Here is a 20,648-nt window from a genome sequence, read left to right as displayed (position 1 = left end):
AGAGACAGAGACAGAGACAGAGACAGAGACAAAAATAGAAACAAAGATCACAGAATAGGCTTGTGATTCTTGACGAGATATTTAAATTTCTTATGCCTTAGTTTCCCCACCAATAAGGAAAGGTGTAATCATACTATTTTGTTGTGAAAGTCAGATTACTAGAAGAATACAGATTACTCAGGATCATGCCTCAAAAGTAGTAAAATAACTAGCGTATGTCAGGAGTTATTCTTCTTATTATTACTTTTTGTGCAAAGGCGTTGTGACCTGGAAAATCCCGTGTAAATTCAGGATTTGCCATGACTGTCAACAGTGATGGCCTCCACTCTACCCACAACCTCACTTCTTCCTTCCACCTCATTCTGTGATTTTGGGCAGCAAGACATTTCCACAGAAGGAAAAGAAGGTGCAGATAAACAGAGCACTCTGTCTTTCCTCCTCTCCTTCTCCAGGGCCGGGCTCCAAAGCTCCCAGCCACACAGCCTGCCCCCCAAGGGTACCGCTAGGTGATGATGCACCTTACTGGGCTGGCAGCCTGGGGAGATACAGCCCTTTCTCTTTCCCATCCTCGAGAAATGTTTCCTGGACTGGAAAGATAAATTGGCCATCTAAGTGCCTGTCTGGCAAGCGCAAGGACCCAGGTTCAATCCCCAGTCCCACATGCCAAGCGTGGGCATATTGGCACATGCCTGTAATCCCAGAGCTGGGGAGGCTACAACAGAAGGATCACTAGGAGTCTGAGCTGCATAGCAAGACCCTATACCAAGGGCCAGGGAGATGGCTCAGTGGAATAAGCGCTTCCCTGGCAAGTGCAAGGGCCTGAGTGCAAAAAACAGTTCCACCAAAAAAAAAAAAAAAAACCCTATACCAAATTAAGAAATATAAGATTTAAAAAAAAATTAAAAAGAGGTGTTTCCTGTCCTGTTTAGATCTAAGTAGTAAGTAAAACCCATGGCTCACCAGAGATGCTGCTGAGCCATGAAGGTGGAAATAAGAGAAGGTGCCTCTTCCTCAAGTCATGTTTCCTCCGCTTTGTTAAAACATGCTAGCTTACTGCCCTGTGCACTGCACAACCTGTGTGAACATATGTGGCAGCCCTGAGGCCTGCATTTATTCATCCCTCTTCCTGTTTAGGTCCTGAAGCACCTTCGGCATCTAAACTTCACCAACAACATGGGGGAACAAGTCACTTTTGATGAGTGTGGAGACCTGGTGGGGAACTACTCCATCATCAACTGGCACCTCTCCCCAGAGGACGGCTCCATCATGTTTAAGGAAATTGGGAATTATAACGTCTATGCGAAGAAGGGCGAGAGACTCTTCATCAATGAGAATAAGATCCTATGGAATGGCTTCTCCAGGGAGGTATGTGTGGTCTATAAGAACGCCAGATGCCCCCTCCACAGATGGGAGGAGGCTGTGCTGGATGTTGGGAGGGCTGTGGGGCTCCACCCTGAACTTCAGAATGGCGAGTACGTTCCTTAACTTATTAGTTAACTACTCTGTATATCCAGTGCTTCTGTGAGCTCCTGCAGTGTTTAATGTGCAAAACAGAGGCCTCAGAACCAAAACCTCATGCCTTCTTGTTATATTGAAACAATTTAACTTTGTAAAAATATGAATGACTGGCTACTAGTAGTTTCCTTAGCTAAAACTTTTTCTAAACCAGAGAAAAATATTTAAACAAACATAAACATCTCTTGTGTCAATAGCTGTTAACTGGGACAGAGAGACCCACCCTCCCTATTCTGGGTAGGTGAGACAGGTCTGAGAATGGAGGAGACTGCTTTTTCATACGTCACCAGAAGTACTAGTGGCCTTTGGCATGTTGATCCAGAGATGCTAACTGCCCAGGATATATAGGATGATCTTGCAGGACAAAGATTTACCTCCCATATTAATTGCCAGCTACCACAATTGGGAGACACTCTAGTCTTAAAACTGAGGTGGGTGCTGCAGGAAGAGGTGTTGGTTGTTACCACCATGGCCAATTGAAAGTTAATGCCTCCACAGTTCACAGGTTTTTGTGGGCTTCTACCTCACAGAAGTAGTTTTCTTTCATCCATATAGCTCAGAACAACCTATTTGTTGTTCAAATCAAAAGGACCATTTATTCTCCTACAATGAGAGATCTGTAACAAAGACAGAAACACTTGTGCATGTGGCCGGAGCCTCCTTCCCTGCATATCACTGGATCTGAATGCCTGTGAAGTAACCAGAAATCCCTCACTCAACAAAGATTCACTCAAGCAAAAGACACGGGATATGCTGCATTGATGACTCTGGTTGCTGTATCCTAGAATGTAGCTGGATACTGAAGGCCCAGTTCCTCAGCAAAAACACAGGCCCTGGAAAAAAAAAAAAAAAAAAAACAGGCCCTGGACTGGACATCCTGTCTAACTCTCCCAGGAAGCCTAGCTGAGATCCACCACATTTGTCATTGTGTTTGCCTTTCTGTTGTTGTTTTCTTTGAGCATCTTGAACCACCTTCCATATCAGGACCAAAGATTGCTTTTATCTTGTTAGCAAATGCTTCTTGGGTTGATGGTGTCTAATAAGATTCTATGATTTCACCATTTCCCAACAGATAGAGTGGGGTACCCTCGGGAAGTTCTCCTAGACCGTACCCATCCCCATCTTTGTGAGCTTGCACCTCAGAGGATGGAGTCTAGGTTACTGATGTGTAATGACCTTTTCCAGATGGAGCTTTTGGGATTACAGAGTTTATACTCTGCTCACTGATTTTACCCTTTTCTAAATTATTACCCACTTCAGCCAATCACAGTGTAAACTGATCAGTATAAACAACCACAGTGTGAGCTGTACCGTGCCTTGTTTACCCCCATTGAATAGTCCACATTCTCTTTCACCCACTTATTGCATATAACTGATTGTCTCTAACTGATGCATGTCTCACCTCCCCTCCTGCTTGAAAGTTATTTCTTTAGTAGTTTTCTATAAGTTCAATGACCCAACCAAGCTATGTGCATCATAGGCCTGAACATTAGTGAGTGAGTAACAGAGGACTCTCATAAATTTAGTCACTTATGTTCCTAAATCGTTAGAGAATTACAAATAAAAATTTTCCATAGAATCTTTGCCTTAAAGCTAGCCCACGATATGCACTCAACAAATCATAGGGTCTAACTCACTCTTTCCTAACTTTTTTGTACATGTTACCACAAAAAAACATATTCTATACTTAACTATAAATCGCATATTAGTAACTTTACTGCATATCTCACAAAATTATTACTATGATCAAGTGAGATCAATGGTATTTAGCATATTAAAAACTGAATTATACTACATGAATTCAAAGTGTTATTTATGTACATTATATCTCTTTTTCATCATTGGGGAAGGAGGTGGGGCCTCATAGTTTTCCATTTAGTGACACCCCTAGCCCTCCAGCATTACTGTGTGTATACTGGTCACTCCCTATCACTGGAACAAAATATGCAGTGTTCATAACTTAAAGAAGGAGGGGTTGGGGTCATAGTTTCAATGGGTTCAATCTGTGGCTGTCTGGTTCCAAGTGGAAATGGCCTGGTGGGACCCGCCTGGCAGAAGAAGCCACTCACCTCCTGGTGGATTGGGGCGGGAAAGAATCCACCCTTCCAGATCATCCCATCGGTGACCCACATCTAACCAACTCCTGTCTCCTAACAATCAGCAGTAGACAAATCCACTGATGAACACAGTGCTCCCATGCATTAATGACTTTCCAAATGCATGAGACTTTGGGGGGCTACTTTAGAACTAAACCATAATAATTCCTGAATCAATATTCTCAATTTAGTTACAAATACAGCCTTTGAGATCTACATGGGTCTTTAAAGATACTTGTATGATCCACTCTTTCAATTTGGAGATGACAGTACTGAGGGTTAGGGATGCAAAGGTAACTTCCCAGCCCTGATGAATGGCCAATGTAAGAGCTGAGAGTAGAGTTCAAGGGCCCAAACTCTGACCTCAGTGCTCAATTCTCTGTACTCCTCTGCTAATACTTCTTTCTGTGTAAAAGAAATATAAAAGCATATTAAAAATGGAATTATACTACATAAATACAAAGTGATATTTATGTACATTACATCTTTTTTCAGCTGGGAATGTAACCCAGTGCTTCATGTATCCTAAGCACATAGTTTTCCACTAAACTATACCCCCAGCCCTCTAGCATTACTGTATATCTGTACTAATGAAGGAGTAAGGTTTTATATCCTTGCTTGTATATCTTCATTCAGGGGTTGGGATTAGATGAGCTTCCTTGGCAAACATCCTCAAGGATCATCAGGGAACCTGAGAGATACTGGATGGCTTCTGGATAGTGGCTCTATCTAGTGGTGCCCCCGCCCACTCTTGTGATGAAAGGATTTATCTTTAACTGATAGATGCTGAAGAAGGAAGGAAGAAAACTCATAGGTGACCTTCTCCTAAGCTTTTACTAGCTCTTATAAAATATACACACTGGAGACTGACCTGGGTGTGACTCTCACTGTCCCTCTGGGTCACTGTATGCCCTTGAGTTTATTCTTTAACCACTAGCAGGAAGAGAATAAGAGCCAAAGCTAAAGGATTTTAACCCCTCTGTATTTATTTTTTCATTTTTATGCATTTGGTACAGGATCTTATATGCAGCTCAGACTCATAGTGGTCCTCCTTAAAACCCTCTGCATTTGTACTTCCCTTTTTCTTTAATAATAGAACTCTGTTTTAGCTGAACCCATGACCACTCATCATAATAAGGGTGTTCCCAGCCTGCTGTCTGGATAAATGTGGCTCTGCAGCTCCATCCTGGAGAGTGAGAACTGGCAGTGTTGTATAATAGCATCTGGGAAGCTTCCTCTAGAAAGTGCTCATGCCAGGCGTGGTGGTAGCACACAGGGTGATCTCAGCACCCTAGCAGAGAGGATCACAGGCTGAGGTCTACACAGTGAGACCCTGTCTCCAAAAACAAGTGCTTATAAATAGCTTTTGTTTTCATCTTTGCCCCTTCATATATCTTCCCTCTTGGAAACCATATGGCACTATGCTGTAAGGATCATCATAATTTAAATCCAGATTATCTCCCAAGATACTCCTGTTTGGAGGTGAGGTCTTGGAAGGCAGCTGAATCATGGGGCGCTATACTCATCAATGAATTCATCTACTGTGCGCCCAAAGCTGTATGTGCTGTCAGCAGAGAGGGCCTGCTTGGAAGCAGTGGGTCAGTGAGAGGCACATCTAGCACTCCAGTCCCTCCCTTTGCTCTGTGCCTCCTGGCCTCAGGACGTGAGCAGCTTTCCTGTGCCAGGCCCTTTCACTATGCTACTCTTGCCTCAGGGCCACCCACTCGTAGACTAAATCCTGTAAAACCTGTGATCCCTAATAAGCCTCTCCTTTAAGTTGTGCGTGTCGGGAATTGTGTTTCCACAAGGAGAAAATGAGTCCGACAAGGACCACGAGGCAAAAACCTCACAACAGACAAATAAGGTAGGAAGGGTCTCGATCTCCAGCCCCATAGAAGGCCCTATAACTCTTGACTGTGTCCCTGGGCATTTATGTCAGAGAAAAATACATTTCAATCTTGTTGCAGACATCATTATTTTGAGATTTCTGGCACTCAGGGCCTAACAGAAACCAAAAGAGAAATCTACAAAGTTCACTTTCTGAGGCCAATAGAATCTCAATACCACATAGACAAGAACAATACAAGAAAAGCTAAGTACAGCAATCCTGCTGAATAAGATATAATTTTATTAAGCAACGTGTTCAAATCTTAATTGTTAGTAAACTTATACCAGCAACATTTAACTACATAATACAAAATGACCTGGAAGTGTTAATAGGGGATTTACTGGAATGGAACAATATTACAAACTTCAATAGAATATTATAAGCTTCAGAAATGTAGCTTATCACATACGCAAAGTGAAAGTTCTAGGATAGTATCAACACAGAGATTCAGTTAGCATTCCACACTTGCAAATAAAAAGCAAGAACTTTATAAATCTACAAAGAAAAAAGATGCTCACTTTTCCTTTCCTTAGTACAGCAACCACTGTTCTTTTTTAATAAGGAAAATCTGAGCACATTCTTAGTGTAAGTCTGCAGAACAGGATCCACGGCCTTCATCCCACAATTGGATGGGTGGGTTACTCAAGAAGGGCACAGAGGACATCTCTGAGGGCACCTTGTCACCCAAGTAGAACATGTGCTTGGGAAATTTCCAGCACTCTTTGCTTTCTTTTCCAAGGCTGTAAGAATCTTATCAATCATCAGTATTTAGTCCTCTCTCACTAGAAGAGCATATGGGTCACTTTCCACTCAAGATATAAAAAAAAAAAAAAAAAAACCTCCTGTGTCAAGCCAGTTATTTATTTTCTTCCAAGAGCACTAGTAATGACCATTTTATGTGTTGTTTTCTGTGGCTTTAACTCTGTCAGATGCCTTTCAAAGTAGGTAAGTGGAGAGAGACTTATAAAGAGTCATTTTAGAAAAATGTGAGCCTTGAAAGATATCAAATACTATTAAAAGCTTTATAACATGAATTACAAAGATAAGTGATATTTGCTTCCTACATTTAAGAAACATACGTTTTTCAAGATAGGCTTCATTCTATCTATCGTTCCTAAGGCATATAGACTGTTAGGTAGTAAATAATAAATTCTAAAGTAGTCAGTTACCTGAAATGATCAAAGAATGAAATAAAAGCAGAACTTCCAAAATTTTGGAGCAATGATAAAGGTGGACCAAACTGTCAAATACAACCACTTAAGAACCTGAAACTCAACCCAAAGCATCCCATGGAAGTCAGGTCTTTTTGTTTAAGAAAAACTAATGAAACTCTAGGAAGAATAGTGTCATATTGTGGTGTTTTAACATAGGGTTGCTCTCCAATTATTCCTAATATTTTGCTTGTTCTTTAGAAGTTGGTTAGTTGGTTGGTTGGGTAGGTGGGAGTTTTTGAGACAGGATCTTGGTATATATTCCAGGTTGGCCTTGAACTTACTATGGTACGTAGCCTGGCTGGTCTCAAACTCAAATGATCATACCACCTCAGTCTTCCAAGTATTTGGATTACAGGTGTGCCCCATGGTGCCTTGCCTTTTTTTTCTCTATGGTAATCATGTAAGCTATAAGTGGTAACTCCTTTCTGATAGAGAGGACCTTATGTTTTCCTTGTATTAGTTCACTAGCTAGGATTTCTAGTGCAGTACCAAATAGTACTGATGACAATAGGCATCTTCGTTGTAAAAGAAATACTTCTAATATTTTGTCATGTAGAATGATGTTTACTGTAATTTTTCAAAACAAAATCCCATTATGTTGCTCAGGCTGGCCTTGTACTCCTAGGTTTAAGACATCCTTCCTCTTCAGCCACCTGAATAGCTGCAACTACAGGCACACACCACCACACCCTGCCTACTTATAAATTTTCTAATTTCCAACATAATCATGATATACTTTCTTTGTTATGTCTTGTCTAATATTTGCTATTTCTTTTGCTGTTTTTTTATCCATTTTCAAGTAGCAGAAAATAATGATGCTTTTCCCTGGTTCCCTTGGATCACTTGTATTTTGCAAGCACCAGAATGGTTGGGTATTTTAAGGTCCATGACCAGGGCACATGGCTCTTTTCCAAGGCTGCTCATAGGCTAATGGACCTACAAACTCAGAGAGGCAGAAGAGCCTAGAACTTTACATTTTCCTGTAATATGACATAGCCAGTGAGTGATGCGGCAGTACACAACCCCAGCCCCTTCTCGGATAGGACCAGCTAAGGCGGAGCCCACAGCTCGTGAGGTGCAGCTATATATTTTTGTCTTGTCCATAATCTTCTTGTTTGGTTTTAGTACCTGGGTTATTATATCAGTTTTACATAAATGAGTTAGAAAATATTCCCCTTTTTCTGATTCTCTAGTAGTTTGAGTAAGATTAGATGGAGCTCTTCCTTCAAAGTTTGCTGTGATAAACACAGGATGATTGTGGTCACCCCAGAAATGAATACATGGTGGAGGAAAGAGCAATAGGAAGCACAGTGTTAGATAGAGGTTGCTGTCCATATGTAGTTTTTGCTTTAGATGATAGTTATTAAAAATGACTAAAACAAATTCTAACACAAGTCAGTAATGATGGAAGGATTATGATTAGCTCGTCAAATTCTATGTACCTAAAGTCCATTAAGGAAATAAATAAATAAAATCCACGTTGTCAGAAATTAATGGAGCTACTGTAGGTTTCATTTGATTAGCAGTTGCCTGCTACAGTTCTCTGGTTTATTTACTTCTGATTCTTCTATATCTATTCTGACTGTATCACTTCGTTGTCAAAAAGATCTCAGAAATCACTATAGCCTAAAATTAAAATGCAGGAATTTTAATTCACTGCCAGATTCAGAATCTGACTTTCAAGCAATTGTCCTCTCATCACAGTACCTCTCCTTGGGACTGAAGTCTGTGTGCAGCCCTATGTCCTGTATCTTTTAGTTCATCTCAAGCTTTTACATGCATGGATAATAAACAGGTGCCTCCTTCTTGGACCTGGAAGAGAGGGGAGGGCAGTTATTTAAGCAGTATTTTGGTTACTGTATAAATTCCTAACAATCATTTTAAAAACCCCATAGATGTCTCCGTGTGTGTGTGCGTGTGTGTGTGTGTGTGTGTGTGTGTGTGTGTGTGTGTGTGTACACTCACTCATGGGCATCTGTCCCTTTTACACAGTAGGACCAGGAGTCCCTGGAGCAGACCCAGCATCTGCTGCACTGGTCCTTGTGCCTGAAGGCCTCCTCTTTGCATGTAGCCAAAGGATCTGTAGGAGGGGCCTCAGACCCCACAGCCGAGGCCACTCACTCTGTGCACTCTGTCCTCCAGGTCCCCTTCTCCAACTGCAGCCGTGACTGCCTGGCAGGGACCAGGAAAGGGATCATTGAAGGGGAGCCCACTTGCTGCTTTGAGTGTGTGGAGTGTCCCGATGGGGAGTACAGCGATGAGACAGGTAAGGGAACGGTGACATGACACTGCGGGACTCCTCGGGCCGCCACACCAACTGCCTGGGGTCAGAGAAGGCCATGGAATGGCTGAGCTAAGGTGGCGCCTGCTGCATTTTCTCATTTCCCAGAGTGTGGCTGAGTGCAATGTGATACAAAAGGACACAGAAAAGGGCTTTCAGATCCCCTCCACTCCCATAAGAGCTCAAAAATGTGCCTGTTACACAGCTGCCTTTGCCCTGTTCTCCAGCTCTATTTCTCTTTCCTTAAAGTATAGTGGGCCTAAGTAGGTAGCCAAACTGTCATCTTCTCCAGCTCCAAAGTTAATAGGCCATGACAGATCAAAAATCTGTGTTCCCTTTACTGCCCCCTACTGCACCAAGGCTGCCACACAGCAGAGACTTAAGTGCTTGAATGAATCTGCAACCTCCCTCATTAGAAAGCCATGGTGATCAATGGCGTATGGGAAACAGATCACATGTATAGGATGCTCTCTGCCTCAACCTCAAAGGAAGTCCGTTCTGGCATGTCTACATGCCATCCACATAACCCAAGTAAATCAGGCTGCATGTGCAATGACCAGTTAATCTAGTTTATCTTATATCTGATTATATCCCACAAAACAATGTTACAAACTTCATTGCACAAATAAATTTTATTTTCAGAAAAAATAAAACAGTGAAATAAGGTAGACAGAGCTTGAGTCTCTCTGCAAAGAACTAAAGACCTGTGCTATCCAGGGCAGTCTTTGCTATGGACCATCAGCAGGAAACAGGAAAGAAACAGGAACCCCAGCTATAGAACCTGGAATAAAACTGTGGAAGGTACATATTTTTATAGTGTAAAAATCAAGGTGATTTCCCCAATACAGAAAATGGAAAGTGGCCACATCCAGTACCCTGTGTCCTTACCACCGCGTCACACTCACAATGTTGGCCTGTGCCACACTGTAACTAGCTCTGCGCTGGAATGTTTTACAGATGCAAGTGCCTGTGACAAGTGCCCGGATGATTTCTGGTCAAATGAGAACCACACTTCCTGCATCGCCAAGGAGATCGAGTTTCTGGAGTGGACAGAGCCCTTTGGGATCGCGCTCACCCTCTTCGCCGTGCTGGGCATCTTCCTGACAGCATTTGTGCTGGGTGTCTTCATCAAATTCCGCAACACCCCCATTGTCAAGGCCACCAATCGAGAGCTCTCCTACCTCCTCCTCTTCTCCCTTCTCTGCTGCTTCTCCAGCTCACTGTTCTTCATCGGAGAACCCCAGGACTGGACGTGCCGCCTGCGCCAGCCGGCCTTTGGCATCAGCTTCGTGCTCTGCATCTCCTGCATTCTGGTGAAGACCAACCGTGTCCTGCTGGTGTTCGAGGCCAAGATCCCCACCAGCTTCCACCGCAAGTGGTGGGGGCTCAACCTGCAGTTCCTGCTGGTCTTCCTGTGCACCTTCATGCAGATCGTCATCTGTGCCATCTGGCTCTACACCGCACCCCCGTCCAGCTACCGCAACCACGAGCTGGAGGATGAGATCATCTTCATCACGTGCCACGAGGGCTCGCTTATGGCCCTGGGCTTTCTGATCGGCTACACCTGCCTGCTGGCTGCCATCTGCTTCTTCTTTGCCTTCAAGTCCCGGAAGCTGCCAGAGAACTTCAACGAAGCCAAGTTCATCACCTTCAGCATGCTCATCTTCTTCATTGTCTGGATCTCCTTCATCCCTGCCTACGCCAGTACCTACGGCAAGTTTGTCTCGGCCGTGGAGGTGATCGCCATTCTGGCAGCCAGCTTTGGTCTGCTGGCCTGCATCTTCTTCAATAAGGTCTACATCATCCTCTTCAAGCCCTCCCGGAACACCATCGAGGAGGTGCGCTGCAGCACCGCTGCTCACGCTTTCAAAGTGGCCGCCCGTGCCACTCTGCGCCGCAGCAATGTCTCGCGCAAGCGGTCCAGCAGCCTCGGGGGCTCCACAGGATCCATCCCCTCCTCCTCCATCAGCAGTAAGAGCAACAGCGAAGACCCCTTTCCGCAGCCCGAGAGGCAGAAGCAGCAGCATCCACTGGCCCTAACTGGGCAAGAGCAGCAGCAGCAGCAGCAGCAGCAGCAGCCCATGCCCCTCCAGCCGCAGCAGCCTCAGCCATCACAACCGCAGCCCCGATGCAAGCAGAAGGTCATTTTCGGCAGTGGCACAGTCACCTTCTCCCTGAGCTTTGATGAGCCACAGAAGAATGCCATGGTCCACAGAAATGCCACCCATCAGAACTCCTTGGAGACCCAGAAGAGCAATGACAGCCTGACCAAACACCAGGCTCTGCTCCCGCTGCAGTGCAGGGACACGGACTCAGACCTGAGCACCCAGGATACAGGCCTGCAAGGGCTGGGGGCGGGTGACCACCAGCCAGAGATGGAAGCCCCGGAAGAGATGGCACAGGCATTTGTCGTGTCCAAGTCACAGGGATTTGTCATCAGTGGGTGAGGTAGCACTGTCACAGAAAACATATGGCATTCATAAAATGCAAGGCGGCCTGGCTGGGAAGAATCTTGGAATCCTAGGGAGGAGGAGTCAACCCAGATTCCTCGAAGGATAATAGACAGATGAAGTGCCCCAGATTCAGTTGTACTGCTTTGAGTAACCATCAATTGACTAATATTCCCTTTAAAATTAAAAAAAAAAAAAGCCGTGTTTTTCTGTGGTGTCAGAGCCTTGTGTCATTTGCTGTAATCCACAACCAAAATTTCACCCACTGTTCTGTCTCACTGTGCAGAGATGAGACCAAGGCTTTCAGGGCCTACCTGCTCCCCCTCCTCTAAGCATGTGCATAGGTACACATATATATGAAATGCCCACCCTGAAAGTCACAGACAGCCATGCTCTGCACCATGGCCCAGAGACACAAGTGTGCAGGTGAGAAGGACATCAGGTTTCTGTCACCAGGGCTGCCCAACATCTTGACAGTGGAAAGTATTTTAAATGTTCAAAAATATTGGTGATGTGTGTCCTATTTATGAAAACCGTAAGCTATTTGATCTCAGTCTTCTCCCTGCTGCTGCTGTCCTGCGACATCTAACAAGACTTCATCCTTCCTGTGGCAATAGTGCATCTGGTTTTGTCCAAGATGTCGGTAGAGATGCTATGTTCAAACTCCAGGATCACAAATATCACCTCAAATTGTTGGGAAGGGACTGAGTAAATCCAAAGAGCTGTATCTGTAATGAGTGTTGTTCTGCATAGCTTAGCCTTCAGAAACGCTTCTGTTGTAATGGCCCACGGACAATATAAACTGAAAAATGTCAGTCCGGTTTCTAGGAGGCAGTATTACTGAGCTCCGTTTTCCTGCCCATCCACCTCTTCACCCTCTCCCTCATGAGTCCTCTCTCAGTCCCAGAGGCCCAAAGTCTCCCTCTATCCCTGCCCCAAGGCTTTCTGAAGCCAGAGCCACACCTGACCCTGTAGAAAACAAGCTCCTGGTGGTTAGTCCCCTCACATTGCTGGGGTACGAAAGTGTGACTCCGCTGCTCCAGCATTGGACACAGAGGTGTTCAGGGGCTGCCTTACTGCTGAGCACTGAGACTCTGCAGCCAGAGAGACCAAGGCAGCCCTCGGCTCAGTCACTTGCAAGCTGGGTGACCCTAGGCAGGAAAATATAATCTAAGAGCAGATTCTTCTTCTCTAAAGTGAGGGTAATAATGACTCTTTCCCTCTAAGTTCTTACCAGATTAAGTGAGATAATGTATATAAAGTCCATTAGCATGATAGCTAACACATACCAAGCACTCAATAAATATTAGTTAATACTATTACTCATATCTTAATTAGTGTTTCTTCGGTTGTCGTAGACTATGCTATAATTTGGATTGTGGACCTCTCCCTACAGTCTGTGTGTTAAAGTGTTGGTCTTCATGGAGGCATTACTGGGAGGTCCTAGGTCATTGGGGATGTAGCCTTGAAGGGAGTGTGGGACCCCTGCCTCTTCCTCTTCCCTTTACCTCCTGGCCACAAGGTAAGCTGTCTGCTCTGTCACACTCCCCACCTGTTTGGCAGCCCCACAGGAGGCCAAAAACCATGTGTCCATCTGACCATAGGTTAGAACAAGTGAAACCATGAGCCACAATAAAACATATTTGCTTTCTAAGTTAATTATCTCAGATAATCAACCCAAGAGAGATACCCACAATCCTCCCAGCAAGGCCACTTGTTCTCCAGCCAGCTGCTGCCCTCTGCTGGTCATGCATCCAAGCAAGCTACAGAGCTGAGTAAGAATTTATGTTCAGCATTTTACGTACTTGGACTCCAGAAAAAGGTAAATAGGGTGTATTAGTATATTCCTGTTGTATCAGCACTTGGGGGATGGAGGCAGGAGGATTGTTACAGGATCTCAAGACCAGCCTGGATAACATAGAAAGCCCACCCACCGAGTTAAAAAGGAATGAGAGAGTAACAAGAAATGAGAGAGAAAGAGAAAAAGAGTAAGAGAGTGACAGAATGAGAGGGAGGGAAGGAGGCAGGGAAGGGAAGAGAAGAGAGGAGAGGAGAGAGAGAGAGAGAGAGAGAGAGAGAGAGAGAGAGAGAGAGAGAAACAATGTCTTCCATCTTTTTCCTTTTTTTTCTTTTTTCTTTTTCCTGGTACTGGAGATTGAAACCAAAGCCTTCACACTGAGCTCTATCCCCACACATTTTTATTTTTATTTCCTTTTTATTTTGAGACAAATGCTTGCTAAATTACTAACTTACCCAGACTGGGCTTAAACTGGCAGTCTTCCTGCCCCAGCCAGGTAGAGTGCTAGTATTACAGCCTTGCACCCCATCTCAACTTTGTCTTAAAAAAAAAAAGTGTCACAATAACTACAAAGAAACAATTTCAATAGAACCTCACACATTCCTCCTTCCAGGGCTGGATTTCAATATACACCTCACTGAAATCATTCATGTTCCTCCCATGGAAGGGAGTTCTGATGAGGCCCAGAACACGTAATGGTTTTGCTCTCCTTTCCTTTTACCAGAGCTTGCAAAGAAAGTAACCTCTGCCAAATTTCTCATCAGGAGAATGGATTCAGTACTGTCTTTCCAATTTTTACTATGAAGTCAAATTCTCAGCACCAATTCAGAGGGATAAAAAATAAATTTCATTATTTTTCTGTAATAACCTAATGTTTATCTCAAATTCCCTTTCAATCTAGTGACAGAAACTTCATCTCAGTCATACTGGGGTAGATTTCTACAGTGTAGTATAGCATACTCAATTTTCTGTTCCTATAACAAAATACCTGGGATAGTCTAAATTTATAAACAGAAGTTTATGAGCTCTTGATTCTCAAAATACAAGTCTAGGGCCTGTAGAGATAGCTCAGTAGAATAAGTGCTTGCTTGGCAAGCACAGGGTCCTGAGTTCAATACCCAGTACCACCAAAAAAAGGAAGAAAGAAGAAAGAAAGAAAGAAAGAAAGAAAGAAAGAAAGAAAGGAAGAAAGAAAGAAAGAAAGAAGAAAGAAAGAGAAAAGAAGGAAGGAAGGAAGGAAGGAAGAAAGAAAGAGAAAGAAAGAAAGAAAGAAAGAAAGAAAGAAAGAAAGAAAGAAAGAAAGAAAGAAAGAAAGAAAGAAAGAAAAAGAAATGCAAATCTAAGGTCAGGCACATCCATGGTTTAGCCTCTGGTCAGGGCCTAACAGTGAACAGCATCTCAGCAGCAGACTGTGTATGGGAGGAAGAGATCTCATCTCAAAACAGGAAGCCAGTTCAGGGATCAGACTCACTGTTGGAACCGCTCACCATCCTGAAAGCTCCAAGGTCCTGGGAGACTAATCTTCATGTCCCATGGAGGAGAACCCCCACTTCCCCAGGGACTTTCTGTTGGGGCTCACTTCCTACAGGTTCCACTCTACCTCTCAGCACCACCGTACAGGGGAACAAGATCCCAACCCCTTGGGGACACACTCGAGCCATATACAAACCTTAGAAGCATCACACCCCTTTCTAGTTTCCAACCGTGGCGTCCACAATGGTGTTCATGGATGCTTCTCTGTTCACTGACACTTCCACCCTAAGCCTGCTAGTGCTTTCTGCTATCTCCATGCCCACCCTTGGGGCTGGAAGCTACCTTGAACTCTCACTGCCACATCCTACATGACTACCACCACCAAGACAGAATGGAGAGTTCATGTACGCTAACAAGAGTCCAAGACATCAGATGAGATATAGGCTATATACCCTCCCAAAGACTGTATGTGATTTTTCTGGTAGGCAAAATAATATTGACCCCAAGATGCCCAAATTCTAAATTCCAGAACCTATAACTTTGTTCAGGCAAGAGTGAATTAATTGATTGAATTAAGGATGCTGATTGAATTAAGTTAATTTTGAGGTAGAAACATTGTCCTGAATTATCCAGGTGGGCTCCAAGTAATCACACAGATCCCTAAACAGAAGAGGAAGCAGAAGGGTCAGGGTCAGGGTGATGGAGGCTAGGATAGATTCCACCTCCATCACTGCCTTTGTGTAAGGGAGGTGACCAGGAGTGAGGGAATGCCAGTGGGAACCCTGATGGATGCTCTACAAAACTGCCAAGAGAAATGCACCCTGAGCAACACATTGAGTTTAACCCAGTGATTTGAGCCATTTCAGGACTTCTGACCTCCAGAAATGTGAGAAAGTAAATTTATGTTGTTATAAGCCACTAAGCTCCCTGTAATTTCTTCCAGCAACAAGAAACAAATTGGTCCTCTATGTTCCTGAGATTCACCTGCTCCAGGCAGTAGCCTGGGCCTTTCTCAGAGCCTATTTGTGCTCTCACCATAGCACCCTCTGTTCCCACTATCTCACTCCTCCTCCTCCCAAATGAAGGGTCCTGACCAATATTTCATTCTCCAGATCTGTATGGGAAGAACAAACCCTATGATCTGAGTCTTTCTACACTTTGACTACAGAAAAGTAGCACCGTGTCATTCAACTGATTATCTGTTAGTAACAACAGCCTGAAAAACAAAAGCTTCAACAAACTAGCATACATTTTTCTCTTTGAGACAAGATTTCAAAAGGTAAATATATGACTGACTTTAGTCACTATTTTTGAGAGATTCCTCAGGGTCTGTTGGCAATTTGAAATGGCTTGTCTTTCTTTTGAAAACAAAATGCGTTATATAATTATGAAGAGTTTTCTGTCAAATTAAAATTAGGGGCTTTTTTTAAGAAGACAAAATAGTGATTTAAAAGAACACTATTAGCAATGAAAGTTTTGTAGAACTTAAAAATGTAGTTTGGAACTCTACAGGTGGTAACCAGCACAGAAAATTATCGCCCTGAAAGTCCCTGCAGCCCATCACAAGTTGTCTAATTGGATTAATTGTAAACTGGAGAAAATTGGGCTATCCACCCTGTTTCCAAAAGTCACAGTTCAGGGTAATGTTGACTGTTCTTTTCTCCTGGCTGAAGTCACATAGCTGTGGTTCAGCTCTGCCCAGGTCTCAAGTTTCTCTTAGTTCATTGCCTGCCTTTAAAATTATTAGTGTTCGAGAACAAAGAGTATGGGAGGAGGGGTGCATGTTTAATCACAGGAGGGCATGCCCTGCATTGGTCTGAGCCTGGGTGATCATTTCAGGAAGCCATTGAAGGAAACCTAGGTGGGAGGCTGTTGCTGTAGAGAGATCCCAGGTCTTCGGGACACTCTGGATTTCCCTACCCATGAGAAAATCCTAGGCTTGGTGAGAACTTTGAATATTGCCATTATGTGGAGAGTGAGGTAGGGGTCAGAGATCAAGTACAGATCAGGACCAGCCATAGGGATGAAGGTGCAGACCAAGGACAGGCAAAGAAGAGGCAGCCTTGCAAGGAGTCACTCTGCAAGTGAGGCAATGCATGGCAAATGACTAGACAATGCCCACAGGGGCAGGAAGCCGCACAGGACCAGCGTGGTGCCACAGAAAGTCAAGCACCGAGGGAGGTGAGGAAGACTGTCTCCTTTGCTGGGGTGACCACTGCATCCCTTCCCTCCACATGGAGTTACAGTAAGACCTGGTGGGGGCGAGGGGTAGAGGAACAAGGATTGAGCAATGAAGTGCACTCTAGCTCCTGCCTGTGGGATGTGACCAGGCCAACTGTATGAATAACTAGCAGAGGAGGCTGGAACCAACAAGAGCACTTAGTCCAGGTCTGAAGGGCCAGGACATAACGGGCTTACAAGTGGGTAAGATCCCAACTTTCAACAATACCAGGGATCAGTATAGGATTTGATCCCTGACAGAAGCATCAGGAAATGATTTTAGAAGAATATGACTGCTTTCCCTGACATCAGCCCAAATGTGAGGCTATTATTCAAAATCCTCTGATTTTCTTTAAACAAACAGAGGTTCCATCCTGCTTGATGCTAATCTAACATTTCTGAGGTTTAGGGGTTTTTCCCTCATGTGTGGGAAGATGGTACTAAAGATTGAGTCCAGGACCTCACACATACTAAGCAAGTACTCTGCCACTAAACTGTTCACTATAGTCTTGGCTTTATTACTCCTGCAGTGACAGTGGAAATGCCTTGAATAAGGCCATGGTTTTCCTCCCTTCTTCCTTTCCATCTTCATCCCCACCCTCCCTCCTTTCTTTGCTTTTCTCTTCTTTTCTCTCTTTTTTCAATGAAGTCATACAGCTACAAAGGAAGAAGCAAATGAGTGAGTTCTAGTTGCCTCCCTCAGGTGCCTCCTTCATTTTCAATAACATTTCCTTCTGTTTTCCTGTGTGGACATCCTATTCCCTGTCCTGCTCTCCCCTCTCATGTTGTCTCTTGATCACATATCTTGACACAGTCCATGCATTTGTGTATCTCATGAGCCTGAGCATCATTTTCTTGGCCATTAGCTGGGTGTTGGGTCTGAATTGGCTCCAATTTTTTGTGCCACCATGCCCAGCTCTTGGTGAGGACTTCTTGCTCCACAGCATGATGGAAGGTGAAGTAAGAGAGCAAGATTACATGGAATCAAAGAAGTCACATGGGGCTAGTGAGATGGCTCAGTGGTCTAAAGCACCTACTTAGAACAAGCTTAGCAAAGCACAGGGACCGAGGTTCAATCCCCCAGCACCACATGCCAGCTAGCCCCGCCCCCTGGTGGGCTGAGCTGGCCACACACACACACACACACAAATAAATAAAATTTTTAAAAATGAATAAATTTTTTTTAAAAAAGTCATGTGGGCACCCTTGAGCTAAATCCAGCAGGATACTAAATTGGATTGACCAGAGGCAGCAAACCAGTGCCACACATGCTACCAAGGGCTGTTTGTACCACTGAAAGTCCTAGAAGGTCGCCATCACAGGGGCAGACTATAGAGAGTACTAATCCATTTCTCCACACAACAGTCAATACTAAGAACAAGATGGAAGATAAAACATTAAAAAGGTAATTTTAAATCGCTTTGATAGGAAAATGTGGTAGGTAAATTCTCGACCAAATGTCAAACAAGCAACACTGCTCAGTCTCCTCGATTCCAGTCCCATTCTTCTTTCCTTCTGCCACCATGAGTTAGGGCTCCAGACATCCCTAATTGGACTTTCACTAAAGCTGGTATATACCACTGCAGTGTGCTCTTCAAGGTGACACTGGAAGCCTAACCCCTGTTCATGAAATGAGCCACTCCAGTCCCCTGAGTGCTCCCTTTATCATCATTGGCCCAGGAGCAATGAAGCAAAAATCATGGATAAAACCCCAGAACCATAAGCCAGAGCAAAACTTTTCTCCCTTAAATTGATTTTCTGGGATACTTTGTCAGGAATCTAATACAATCACTAATTTAAAACATTTCATGGCCACTAATCAAAACCTCCTTGTATTTATGTCCCAGTGAATTAGATTTCCTAGACTGCTCAATAAGATATATCCAACGGTATTCATTTGCCATTTCAGAAAAACATCACCAACATTGGCAAAACAAATTTTATTGCTTCTAATGAGTCACCAATGGTCACAATCTGGGATTTCTTTTTTCTTAATCTTTTCTTTTTCCCAGGTGGTGTTGGTGACATTAGGAATTGAGCCCTAGGCCTTTAGACTCAGCCATATCCTTAGCCTTTTTGTACTTTTTATTTTGAGACAAGATCTCACAAAATTACCCACACTGAGCTATAACTTGCAATCTTCCTGCCTCAATCTCCCAGGTTCTGGGCTTATAGAACTGTACCACTACCACTGCCTGGAAAAACATAACAGTCATCTTAATGCCAGGTATGGTGGCTCAGATCTATAATCCCAGCACATGTGGGGACCTGAGGCAGAAGGAGCATAAGTGCAAGACCAGCCTGGGAGCCTGGGATTCATAGAAAGACCTTTCTGAAGAAACAAAAACACAAGCAATGGTAGAGACTGGGGTTATGGTTCCATTGTAGACCAGTGCTTAGCATGTACAGGGCCCTGAGGTCCATCCCTGGGGCAGCACACACAGTCCTATGGGTGATGAATGTTCCTGACAGCTCAGCAGGGACTGACATTTCAGTAAGGCTTGGACATCAGTGGCATGACTCATCTCAGACCTGATGTGCACAAATAATCCACAAGGAGGTGTACGTTACTCTTACATTTTTTTAAATTTTGTACTATTCCTTAGAGAGATAGAAAACAACTGAAATGTGAGTTGCTGAATCAATGACTAATAAGAATAAAGTCATTTGAGTTCTTTAATTATAGCCAAAGAAACACACAACTCCTTTAACAAAACTTTTATAACAAAACTAGTTAGTAGAACAACTTCATTCCAGCTATATCAGTGCCACAGATGCATAGATCAGCGCTACCCTTCAGAACCACAGTGGTTATTCCTGACTACTCAAATATAACTGGATTGCTGTGTTTTCAATGTCTCCTTTATTAAATTCTATTGAATAGGGTTTAATTCATATCACTTTTATGAATCCAACGCAAAATAAGATTGCAGCATATTAAAGGTCTTTTCTGAGAACTATGACAGGCAGAGTAATGCCCCCTAAATATGTCTATGCTCTGGCCTATAGAAGCTGTAAACACGTTATGCTATGTGGCAAAAAAAAAAAAATGGATTGCATATAAAATTAAGATTACCAGCAAACTGGCTTTGACACAGGAAAAGTCCTGAATTACTCAGGTGAATCCAACACCATCACAAGTGAAACAGAAAGTGCAGAAGTCAAGGGCAGAGTGACACAGTGTGAAGATGCTGCTTGCTTTGAAACCTAAGGCAAGAAGTGCTGATGGCTTCTAGAACTTAGAAAAGACAAGGACAGACTTTTCCCCAGTCTCAGAAAAAGAACCCAGCTTGCCAACATCTTGATTTAGGAGCAGGGGTTCTTGGGTACCGAACCCAGGGCCTTTGTACTGAGCCCCAATCCCAGTCCCTTTTCTGTTTTTTTATTTTGAGACAAAATTTCACTAAGTCTCCCAGGCTGGGCTTGAACTTGCCATCCTCCTGCCTCAGTCTCCTGGAATCCAACAGGGATGTGCCCCTATACCCACTAACATCTTGAGCTTAACCCCATGAGTTTCGCTGTGGGTTTCCTACCTCGAGAGCTATTATAATCAAACACTGCTATTGTCTGAATTCACTAAGCTTGATTTATTATGGCAACAACAGGAAGCCATTACACTCACTTCTTCTGGATCTGCTTTCTGGCATAGGGTGTAGACTTCCCCACTTTGATCTTCTATGGTCACAAGTCTTCCTGAGCCACAAAAGAGTTGG

The 20,648-nt window shown here is 43.7% G+C and overlaps 1 protein-coding gene across 2 annotated transcripts in view; it reads left to right on the top strand.

Moving 5' to 3' along the window:
* Casr (calcium sensing receptor) overlaps positions 1 to 11,580 on the top strand; it is a 51,651-nt gene extending 40,071 nt beyond the window's left edge. The window contains exons 4-6 of one of the 2 annotated variants that reach the window (XM_004648888.3): positions 1,135 to 1,365; positions 8,856 to 8,979; positions 9,952 to 11,580. In XM_004648888.3, coding sequence (XP_004648945.2) covers positions 1,135 to 1,365; positions 8,856 to 8,979; positions 9,952 to 11,441 — 1,845 coding nt within the window. In that variant the 3' untranslated portion in view covers positions 11,442 to 11,580. Of the gene's footprint in view, positions 1 to 1,134; positions 1,366 to 8,825; positions 8,980 to 9,951 lie in introns of both variants that reach the window. The other variant, XM_012517152.2, reaches the window with a different exon arrangement.
* The last annotated feature ends 9,068 nt before the right edge of the window (positions 11,581 to 20,648 follow it).

This window comes from Octodon degus, unplaced genomic scaffold (assembly GCF_000260255.1).
Source record: "Octodon degus isolate 3935 unplaced genomic scaffold, OctDeg1.0 scaffold00147, whole genome shotgun sequence".
Lineage (NCBI taxonomy): Eukaryota > Metazoa > Chordata > Mammalia > Rodentia > Octodontidae > Octodon > Octodon degus.
The sequence above is the reverse complement of the archived record's forward strand: the minus strand, read 5'-3'. Positions and strand labels throughout refer to the sequence as shown.